At 27.2% G+C, this 12,275-nt stretch overlaps 1 protein-coding gene across 1 annotated transcript; it reads left to right on the top strand.

Annotated features, from left to right (window-relative positions):
* Positions 1–8,073: 8,073 nt before the first annotated feature.
* On the top strand, positions 8,074–10,820 carry F4812DRAFT_462346 (cysteine proteinase; the record flags this gene model as incomplete). Its single annotated transcript, XM_047938028.1, has 2 exons — positions 8,074–8,091; positions 8,151–10,820. The coding sequence occupies 2 exons, from the start codon at positions 8,074–8,076 to the stop codon at positions 10,818–10,820; spliced, it is 2,688 nt and encodes an 895-aa protein (XP_047787341.1).
* Between the last annotated feature and the right edge of the window lie 1,455 nt (positions 10,821–12,275).

Genomic DNA, 12,275 nt, shown 5'->3' with positions numbered 1-12,275 from the left:
AATATTAATTATATTAAAATATTTATTAACTTTATATTATTATATAAATTATTAATATAAAATTTAAATAAATTAAAAATAATTAAATAAAAATAGCTTAATATATTAATATAAAAAATATTAATATATAATATTAATTAAAAGCTAATTTATTTAAATATATAAACATTTACATATATATATATTATATTATAATAATAATTTATAATTTATAACTTTTAAATATTAATATATATAAAATAAAACTTAATATAATTTATTATTTTAATTAAATAACCCTTTTTTTATTTATAATATATATTATTAACTTTATAAATAATAAAGTAACTTTTTTTCATCTTTAATAATTTATTATTAATTTTTTACATTTCGCCACTTATTTAAATATAAAAGCCTATAATTTAACCTTTTTAACATTAAACTTTTAGCCTTTTTTTTACCTCCTCGCCCCCGTTTATTTATTAAAAAACAACTGCGCCCCTTAAATTACTACTAACAATGTTTACCTTAATAATCTTATATATATAACCTAATAAAGGTATAAGCAGGGGTACAACCTAATATATAATAATGGCTTAACATAAAAAGCACTAACTAGCCCGCCGGTCTTAAGAAATGTTCTTAGATCTTTTAAACCGCTATCGGATAATCCATACATAATATTAGCAGTTCCTTAAGCCATTAAATAAAAAAAAAATTAACTTATTAAAAATTACATTTTTTCCTTTTAAATAACTCCATTATTTATATAATTAAATAATTAATAAACATAAATCTTTATATTAATTAATAATTAATAAAAAAATATTTATTATAATATTTTTTTAATATAAGTTTTTAATAAAATATATTTTTTAATAATTATTAATTACTTTAAAAAGGTATAAAATAATAAAAATAATTATATAAAAAAACATATAATATTTTTAAAAATAAATTTTATTTTTTCCTAAATGTTTATTATATAATTAAAATATAATAAACTTAATTTTACATTATATTTTCCACTATTTTATTAAAGAAAATAATTATTTATTTTTTTTATAATATACTTTAATTTTAATATTTTATAAACATATATTTAATTATAAAATAATATTTTAATATAAAATAAAATAAAATCTAATATTATTATAATTAAACTTTTACTATTTTCTTTAATATTAAAACAAAAAAGTAAAATAAAAGGAAAATTAACATAAAAATATTTTAAATTTTACTTAATAAATTATTATTATATTAAAAAATATTAAGCTTTAACTTTAAAAAAAATAATAATTTATTATAATTATATATTAAATTTATTAAATTATACTTTAATTGTAATATACTTTATTTAAATTATTAATACGTTTTAAAGATTTAATAAATAAACTTTAAACATTTATTAAAACTTATAAAATAATAAAAAAATAAAGTAATTTATAATAAATAAAAATAGTAATAATAATAATAATAACCACATTTATTATATTAATTATAAATATTATTATAATAATAAAAGAAATAAATATAATATAAAATAATCTTTTAAAATATAAAAACAATAATATTAAATATGTAAAAAGGATAAATATTAATTTATTAAATATTTAAAATATAAGTAAAAAAAAGTTAAGGAAAAATGGAAGGTTAAATAAGGCCCTTTTAAAAAGAATTATGTAACATTCTTAATAAATTATAAAAGAATTGGAAAATTAAATTCGGAATTTAATTATAAAGAAAATAAAATAACTTATTCAATTACAAATCTTAATAAAAATAATAACTTATATATAATTACTGTATATTTATTTAATTAAGCATTTTACTATTATATTATTACTTACTTCCTTTTAAACAATTTAAAATTTAACACTATTTTTATATTAAACTAATATATAAAAAATATTTTCTAAAGAATTATGTTAAATATAAAAACAGCTTAAATATTTACAATAAAAAAAAGTTAATATTTAACTTTTATTAAAGAATATTTAAATAAATAATTAAGGATAAATAGTACCCGCGTTAAAGAAGCTAACATTTGATTTAATAACGGACCACTTATTAAATTACTTAGCACAATTACTATAAACACTTTATTTAATAAAATAAATTTTTATATTATAAAATTAAACATTTTATTTCTATTATTATTAAAAGATATAAATTAATTAAAAATATATTTTAATAATATTATTAATTAATTTATATGTAAAAACAGTATAATAATTAACGTTAAACGAAAATAAGGATATTTATAATTTTAATTAAAAGATATTATTTATTTTATAAAAATAAAACTTTAATATTTACATATATGCTTTAATCACCTATTAATTAGTAAATTATATAACTTATTAAATAAAATTAATTATAATATCGATATAAATAGCTTTAAAAAATTAACAAATTCTGTTATTATTATTAAATTAAAAAAAAACCTTTTAATAATTTAAATTTACTTTAAAAAACTTAAATATAAAATTTAATTATAAGGTAATTATTAATATAATATATTTAAACAGGCAATTAGTTTTATATATTATTAATATAGTTATTAATTTTTAAATAATACAATTTCTAAGGAATATCATTGTTAAAAAAACGTAAAAAACGTTAAAAAAATATTAGATTAATACTTATTTTGGATTATTTAATGTTATTTCCTATAATGCAAACACGAACTTCGATAATCCCAAATTCTGTAATAAAGTATAAATAATAAAAGTTATTTATTATTAAATATTAATAAAAATTTATTAATTTATTAAAAAGGTTAAAAAGTATTATAATTTTATTTATAAAATATATAAAATTATTATTAATAAATTTAAAAGTTTTAACTTAAAAACGTTATGCTTTTAAATAATTATAAAAGTAATTAATAATATTATTAACTTAAATAATTTTATTTTAATTTTATTTATTTTTAACGCTTATTTTAAAATTAATATAAATTTGTTACTTATTATTATATAAATTTAAAAGGCATAAATAATTTAAAAGGTAATAATAAAAATTAAAAGGATTAAATTACAACATTTTATATAAAATACTTTAAATACTTATAACGGCTTTAATATTAAAGTAACTTTTTTTATATCTTTATCTATTGGAAATAAAGTATTAATTTATAAGGAGAAAAGTGGTTAAAAAAGCCCGTACAAGGTTATTATAATTATTAAAAAAAACATTATAATTATTTTAAATGCGTTAAGCGATACATTTACGTTTTAAAATTTATATGTTAAATTATATATTTAACTTAAAGAGAATCCAATTTTATTAAAAGAAATTAAAATTAAATTACTTAATTTTATATTTAATTTTAATAATTATTAAATTATTTTAAAAAAGGATTTTATATATGTTAATAACTTATTATATATTATTACTTTATATATTAATATTAAAAAATATAATAACTTTATTTTAACATTATAACTTTAAATAAATAATAAAATAATTATATTAAGGAAATTATATAAAGCATTAAATATAAAAAAATTAAATACCTTTTTTAATAAAAGTATATTATAATTTAAAATATATAATATAATAATATATTAAAAAATAATAATATTTAAATTATAAATGGTTTATAAAATTAAGGGCAAAAATATTTTTACATTATATAAAAAATCATAATTAATAATTTAAAAATATAGTAACTTTAATAAGGAATTTATAATAATATATACACTTATCATTTAAAAAGCTAATTAATAATTAATATTAATATTAATTCTTATATTTTATTATTAAAAAATAAAAATTATAATAAAAAATATTATTATAACTTATATTTAATTTAAAACTTTAATATAAAAAACAATTTTTATATATTTATTAACAGAATTAAAAAATAAATATTTTAAAAAAATATTATTATATATTATTAAATTACTATATAGTTTTACAAAATTAAATACTTATTAATTTAAAACTTATTTACGTTATTATTAATAAAAATTACATATAAAATTATTAATATTTAACTTTTATTTATTAATAATAAATATAAATCCTTTTAAACTTATTAGCTTTTAAACGGATAATATTTTAAATATAAGAATAATAAAATTCTTTGCCGTTAAAAATAAAGTACTTATTAAAATCGGGATTAAAGTACACCTTTAAAAGATATTAAATAATAAAATTAAAAACTTTAATAGCTTTTATATTATTATTTATAATAAAAATTACAAGATTATAATTATTTAAAAAGAATAAGCTAAAAAATTGGCGTTATTAAATATTAAATCCCCGAATATAATTAAATAATTTATAAAATAAAGGGTTTAAAAAGCGTATATTTCCTTTATATATTAACCTAAAACTGCTTTTAATTATTTAATAGCAGCTTAATATTTTAAACTTAATTTAAAGGAAATTAAAGCTTTTAACGTTAAAATTAAATAGTAAATAAATAATTAATTACAGGAACTTAATTATATTAATTTAAATCTTTAAAACTTATAATTATATATTTTTATTAACAGATTATTTGCAAATAATAAAAACCTTAATTTATAAATTAATTATATAATTATTTTAAGCAATAAAAGATTTATAAATTAAAATAATAAGCTTTAAATTACCGGAAATATTATTCATTAATCTTTTATTAAATGTAAATATATTATTTACAATATATTTATTAATAAAATTTATAAAATAATATAAAGTTTCGACGTGGGCTTTATTATTTATTATTTTATTAATATTATTTTAAATTAATTATTAATTTTAAAAATTCTTTTCGTTTTATATATTAATTCTTTTTTGCTATATTAATACTTAATATAAATAAAAAGCATTAATGAAAAAAGATTAATAATTAATTTAATAACTTTATAATAATTTTATAAAAATTAAAAAATAAATAATATTTATTAGATTTATAATATATATAATTTAATTAATATTATAATTAAAGCATTATTAAATAAGGTTATAAAATTATTAATAAAGAATAATTAAATTAATTTACATTTAAAAAGGTAAGTAAAACGTAAAAGGCTTAAAAATAGTTATATATTATTATAATAACGAATTATTATAATTAAGTGTAAATGTTAGCTATAATAAAAAACATTATATAAGAACTTGTTAATTAACTTAAATGTAAAACGGCACAATAATGAATTAATACGGGTTAACGTATAAAATAGTTTTTAATTTAAGCTATTATATTCCGACTTTAGCTTATTATAAAGGAATGTAATATATTAGTACAAATGTATATTGTTATAAACGCGTATTAACTTATGTGCAAAATGGTCCGTATATATATTAGCACATATTCGGATTAATATAAGTTATTATAAAGTTTTTTTTATTTTTTAAGATTTTTTTTTATTATATAATTAACTTTATAATTAATTAATTGCAAAAAGAAAATAAAGTAAATAGTAATTATATAATATTAATATTTAAGTACTTTATTACTAATATTAAAAAAAGGAATAATATACTTATTATTATTATATAAAAAAATATTATATTATTAATTAACTTTAAATAAATTTTTTTTTAAATATTATTAATATACTAGTTTTACCCTTATTATTATTTAATTTACTTATTTATTATTTTATAATATATATATGTACTTACTAACAAATATTTAATATAATTAAATATATTACTTTAATAATAATTAATTTTTTTTATTAATTATTAATTTTAACTTAATATTTATAAATTTTGTTATAATATTTGCGAATTTTATTTAATTAACTTTTAATTTTTTTATATAATTAAAAAAGTTTTTTTTTAACTTTATAATATTTATTATATAAATAAAATAGTTTAAAGGAAATATTATTTAAAGAATTTATTTTTATTATATTATAATTTAAATAATTACTATTATAAGTATAATAATTATAAATAAAAAAATTAATAATTAAAAAGTAAAAAGTTTTATTTATACGAGAATAATAAGAATAAAGTATTTTTTAATAGTTAAAAAACTTAATAAAAATAGCATAAGCTTTATAAGCAACTTTTTAATTAAATTAATAATAAGTTTTAAAAATTACTTTTAATATATATTTTAATATTATAAAAGAAGTTAGCTTTATTAAATTAAATAAATAAAAGAATAGAAAAAAGAATTTATTAAAATTTTTAAGGATAAAAAAACTTAAAAAAAGGAAATAATATTATAAATTAATAAATAATAAAGTTATACTTAATATAAAAATAAAGATGTTAATTAATAGTATTTTAATTAAACCTTAAATATATGGATTTTATGGATTTTATAGATTTTAAGGATTTTATAGATTTTATTAAAAAATATAAAATCCTTAAAATTTATAAGAATTATAAAATTTATAATACTTTTAAAAAAACACCGGGTAAAAAAAGAAATTTATAAAATATTTAAAACTATTATATATTTAAACATTTATTTATATTTTTTTAATTATTAATTTAAATCTTATATTTAATTTATATAAAAGGAAAAACTTTAAGCTTTTTTAATAAATACTTTTAATGTTTTATTAATATTTAACTTATATTATTATTATTTACTTAAAATTAAAACCTTTATTATTACATTTTAATAAATTTAAGTGTAAGTTTATTATATTATGCATTATTAAGCTAAAGCTTTACGCGTAATTATACGTAATTACGTGCTATTACGCTTATATTAACAATTTTTTATATAAATAATTTTATATTTTTATTAAGTAAAATCGTTAATAATTAATTTAAATTATTTTTAAAATTTATTAAATATTATATATATTTAAATTATAATATTAATTTTATTATTTTTAAATTAAACTTTAATTTTATAATATTTAATTATTTTATTTTATTTTATTTATTATTATTATTTAAAGATTTTAAATATATTAATATAAAATAATTTTATTAATATTATAAAGTTTAAATAGAAATTCTTTTTTAAAAAATTAATATATTTTTATAATTAAATAAAATATTAATAATAATTAAAAAATATATTATATTAAAATAAAAAAAATTAAAAAATTCATAAAATTAAAAAATAAATTTTTTATAAATATATATATTTTAAAATTATAAAAAAATTAATTTAATTACTATTTATAAATTAAATAAAAAAATTAAATATTTAAATAATACTAATAAACACTAACTTAACTAGTGGGTTAAATAAACCAACCAGAAAAATAGGGCGTAACACGAGTAAGTACTTAAAGGAACTTAACAAGTAAAAACGGGAATTGCGTACAAAAGAAAAAACCTTGGAAGAAAACTTATGTACATCCACCTCACGGGACGTTGTTAATCCAAATATGTAATTTAATGGGTCTTTAATGGGTCTACCTATTTGCGGTTACGTACCATCGTATGTAATAATTCAAATTCCCCTTATCCTTAAAGCCAGGTGCTTATCTGTGTAACATAGGTAGTACATACATAGTAGAAAGGTTAACAACTGATAAATCCACAGCTGGCAAGGAACAAGCCTAATTCATAAAAAGTTCCGAAGGCACCATCGTGAATCATACGTTGGAACTTAGCACAAACATGTTTCCAACGTGAGGTGGTAGTAGGTAGGTCGATTATCTTAACAAGCTATACAATCGTCGAAATGAAGTAAACATATCGAATTGCTTCATTTTCATTTTATTTTATCTCCTTCCTCTCTTTTATATCTTATACCTATATACAAATCGATATTATTCATATCAATTCCTTTTTTTTTTCGTCCGGTTGGAGCTATATACATATTACCCATGATATGAGATGCGTTATCTTCAATGAGCCGTGCCAGTTTTTTTTATAAGCGTAACACTATCTTCTTTAATACCTATCCACATAACATAACGTCGTTAAGCACGAGCTTGAGTCTCATTCTACGTACCCCAGAAAGGTCTGACAGAGGAATATAATGCTGCCGTTGTTTGCCAGTAAGAGCTGACGTGGAGTTTTTGGCTGCTCCTCGATCCTACCTACCTAACCTACTAATTGAGTACCTTGCGAGCCTAGCGAGCCTTGGTCGATTCATGGTCGATTCGGAACCCAGATCAGCCTGACCCAGATGATACAATAACTAAAAAATAGTTAAACCTATCCTCTATGGAGGCAAAGGCAAAGGTAAATAGCATCTTAAATAACACCTTAGTGGACGCTATCGTATATCTAACCGTGTTTAGGAACGAGAGGCATTAGCCTCCAAGACTCAAGGCAAAGATGCTCTCGATCATGCAGCAGCAGCTGCAGAACTATACATGAAAGCGGCCCAGGGAGCATCTAGCCCCGAAGAGAAAAGCCGCCTAATTAAAAAATGCCAATCGCTACTATCAAAAGCCGAGAGCCTAAAGAAGTTGTGTCAAGCCGGTGGTAGCGTCGCCGTCGTGGAGAAGCGTCTGAAGTTACCGCGTTCGGCACGCCAGATTCCTAAAAGCGAGCAAGCCATCCTGCTTCGTAACTCTCGGCTCCATGGAAGCATCTTTCTACCATGGGACTCGGATCCAAATCCTGATGAATTTACTGGAAATGCTTTTAGCGATCCTTACCAGTTTTCTCTATCTGCTCATCAGCTATCCGTCTTCTCGGGCTGGAAACGACCATTAGAAATTTTGGATCGAGAGACTGAGCTAAATCCTCCCGAACAGCACAACAACTTTCTGATGAGGGCCCAAAACGACTATGACCTAGTCCAGGACATAACAACAGACTGCTCCGTCGTTGCGAGCCTCTGCGCTATTATGCGCCACTTGCGCCCGGGTCCTACATCTATCTTACCAGCCCTGATGTTTCCTATAGACCTTGACAGCGGACAGCCAAAGATTTCCGACAGTGGGAAGTATATATTTCGCATGCACTTCAACGGCTGCTTCCGGAAAGTTGTCATTGATGATCGCCTCCCTTCGTCCTCAACGGGCCGCACTCTCTATGTTGTAGACCGCCAAAATCCGAATCTCATCTGGCCTGCCCTTATGGAGAAGGCCTATCTGAAGGTTCGTGGCGGGTACGACTTCCCAGGAAGCAACTCCGGAACCGACCTATACGCCTTGACCGGATGGATACCGCAGCAGTTGTTCTTGCAGAACGAAGAGGTAGATTGGGATCGCACATGGAAGCGCGTCAAAAAGGCTTACGACTTTGGCGATGTAGTAGTGACATTAGGAACGGGACGGCTATCTCTAGATGAAGAAGAAACGTTGGGATTAGCGGGCGAGCACGACTATGCAGTGCTTGACATGACCGAGGCATCAGGGAGTAGGAGGTTGCTAGTCAAGAACCCATGGTGCGATGGTCTCAGTTGGAAAGGGACAGGGTCAGTTGATATATCACAGCAAGCAACAGATGACCATCCAGTCAAGCTGAAGCCTGGCACCTTCTGGATCAGTTTTGATGATGTGGCACAGAACTTTGAATCGCTCTATCTGAATTGGAATCCGAGTCTTTTCACTGAGCGTCAGGATCACCATTTCACCTGGCAACTCCCCGAGGCTACCATGATCGGCTCCTTCGCGCATAGCCCACAGTACTCCATGTCTACCGCCGTAGACGGCAATGTCTGGATCCTGCTAAGCCGCCATTTTCAAAACGACGAACTGGATATTATGCGCAAGTATCGCCTCTCTAATGACGACGCCGCTATCTCTTCTCTCGCCGAAGTGTCCAGTAGGCTCGGCTTTATGAGTATATACATATTCGCCAACAGCGGCGGCAAACGCGTACAGCTAAGCACCCAACCCGTCTTTTGCGGCGATTTCGTCGACTCTCCACAGACGCTCGCCCCCTTCGAGGCCAAGCGCGGCGTTACTTATACCATTGTCGTCGCTACTGAGAAATTACCCCTACCACAGTACTCCTTTACGCTATCATTCTTCTCGCGCGCTCCTTTAGTCGTCGCTCCAGCCGAGCCCGCCTTGCGCCATTACATGGACGTGAAAGGCTCTTGGACGCGCCGCACGGCCGGCGGCAACGCTGCTTCGTCTAGCTACTTAGAGAACCCACAATTCAGCCTCGTTCTCCCCCGTCCAGGACCCCTTTCACTCCTCCTCTCTACCGCCCGCGACGACCTCCCCGTGCACGTGGACCTGGTGTGGGCAGGCGGCCGCCGCGTGACGGCCATCGGTAACCGCGACTTGGCCATCACGTCGGGCGACTACCGGCGCGGCTGCGCGCTCGCCGAGGCACCTTCCGTCGACGCCGGCACCTACACCATCGTGTGCTCGACGTTCGACCCGGGCTGCCTCGCCGACTTCACGCTGCGCGTCGGATCCGATATCCCCTGCGCCGTGGCCCCCGTCCCAGCCGACGCCGCAGGCCGCCTGCGCACGCAACTCCCGGACCTCGTGTTCCGCGGGCCCGCGTCCTTGTCCTTGTCCTCGTCCGACAGCGAGGTCCACAAGAAGAAACGCGTCGCCATCTCGGCGGCCCGACTCACGCGCGCAAGCGTCGTCGTCACGATGCGCGACGGGTATCGCGCTACCCCCCGTACTGGAGCAGGAGGCGGCGCCACCACGCCGCGCTCGCATCCCACGGTGCGCGCGAGCGTCGAAGTGGGCACCGGGCCCGACAGGCTGGTCGTCGCGTCCACGGATACTACTCGTACCCGCGGTAGCAGCGCGAACGAGTTCAGGGAGGTGGGCGCCAACGGCTTGCGCACGGGGGACTTCGATATCGATCCTCGTGGGCGCGGGCTGTGGATCGTCGTTGAGCAGCTGGGTTTGTATCACGCGCCGACGACGGTGGGCGATGGAGGAGTAGGAGGAGTAGGAGGAGGGGGAGGAGGGGGAGGCGAGTTACGAGTAGAGGTTCTCAGCGAGGGGCCTGTGCAGGTTGGGGCGTGGGAGGCGGTGGATGGATGACTGGCTGGCTGGCTGGCTGGCTGGCTGGTTCTGGTGAAGTTTATTAACAACGGGGTTTTTGACACGAGTACGTGAGGCACCTAAACTACCTTATACTATCCGTGAATACCTACCTCTATATCTACCAAGGTACCTACCTACCTCCTAGGAGGTACTTATATCAAGTTACACCTACCTAGGTATTCATGTCCCCGAAGCAACATGAGAACGTTGACAAAGCAGCGGGAGGGGGGTATAGGAGTATTATGGAACGGTTTGCGCTATATTGATAGAAAATAGACGAGATGGCGTGGAGTAGTGTGGTGTGGTGTGCGAGGAAACATGGGCATGGAGGAGGAATAGCAGCTTGTTATGATAAGAGGTATGTAACAGGCCTGTACCTCCTGATATATATACCTCCCTACCTAACCTAACCTACCTCTTATTGCTTGTGATGCAATAGACGTACCTCCTATCCAGTTACATACCTAGGTACCTAAGGTATCTAGGGATCGTTTTCTAAAAACCCGAAAGATTAATCAAAAAATGAAGAGCGAGCGACACAAGATAATCGTTATATTTGGTATAGTTATTTATCACTTTGTTATCCGTTTCGATACTAATTATCACTTGAAGTCGCAATATCGTGATATACCTACCTACCTAGGTAGATAATTCGTAATTTATATTCTAAAATTACCTTGCCATATCGATATCATGCCAGGAGAGCGTATCCCGCTGGCTATAATTTAGGCACCTAGGTAGCTGTCTCTGGTTCAGAATAACGTCTAACCTTATGGTCTATTGGCTAGCAGTGGACCTGATAGAAGTTGTCATAATACCTATCATGTCCAATGTAAACACATGCATAGCATAGCACTTTCTGCTTAAGGAATTAACTCCTTCATGTCCGAACACGAGCCTGAACATATGTTCGAGTAAACAACACAATGTGAGGTAAGTAGTTGTCTTGTTGGTCCAACTAATTCAGCTACCTCCTACCTGCAAGGTATACAGCTATGCGATCGATGTGATGCACTTCTCAGCCGATGGTTTCCGTATCATGGTTATTCAGCCCTCGCCTGAGCCGCCCCGGGCCTTCGACTAATGCATGCGGTGGTGGTTAAAAGGGGAAGGGGAATAAATAAGCGAATGAGTAGGTTAGGTAGGTATATGGGATGCGCATAAAGTAAATCGGGTTCAAACAAAGAAAAGTAAAAATAAAAGCAAATCGAAAAAAGGCCCAACAATCAGTGCTCCCCCGTGTGGTATAATTGGCTGCGCCTAGAACGCCAACTCCCTCCCGTTTGGTCGAAGTATGATCCATAGGAGAGCCCCCTGTTCCTCAATCAAGTATTGACGACGCGACAACCAGCGTCCAAAGCTTTAGAACCAGCCGCCCTCCGGGATATCATCTGCACCATATGTACATCTAAAATAGAATGGCAATATATCGTATCGTCAGAAGCATTCGTT

This window comes from Daldinia caldariorum (genome assembly GCF_022478825.1).
Source record: "Daldinia caldariorum strain CBS 122874 unplaced genomic scaffold F4812scaffold_17, whole genome shotgun sequence".
Classification (NCBI taxonomy): Eukaryota; Fungi; Ascomycota; class Sordariomycetes; order Xylariales; family Hypoxylaceae; genus Daldinia; species Daldinia caldariorum.
This window is presented reverse-complemented; position numbering and strand designations above follow the sequence as displayed.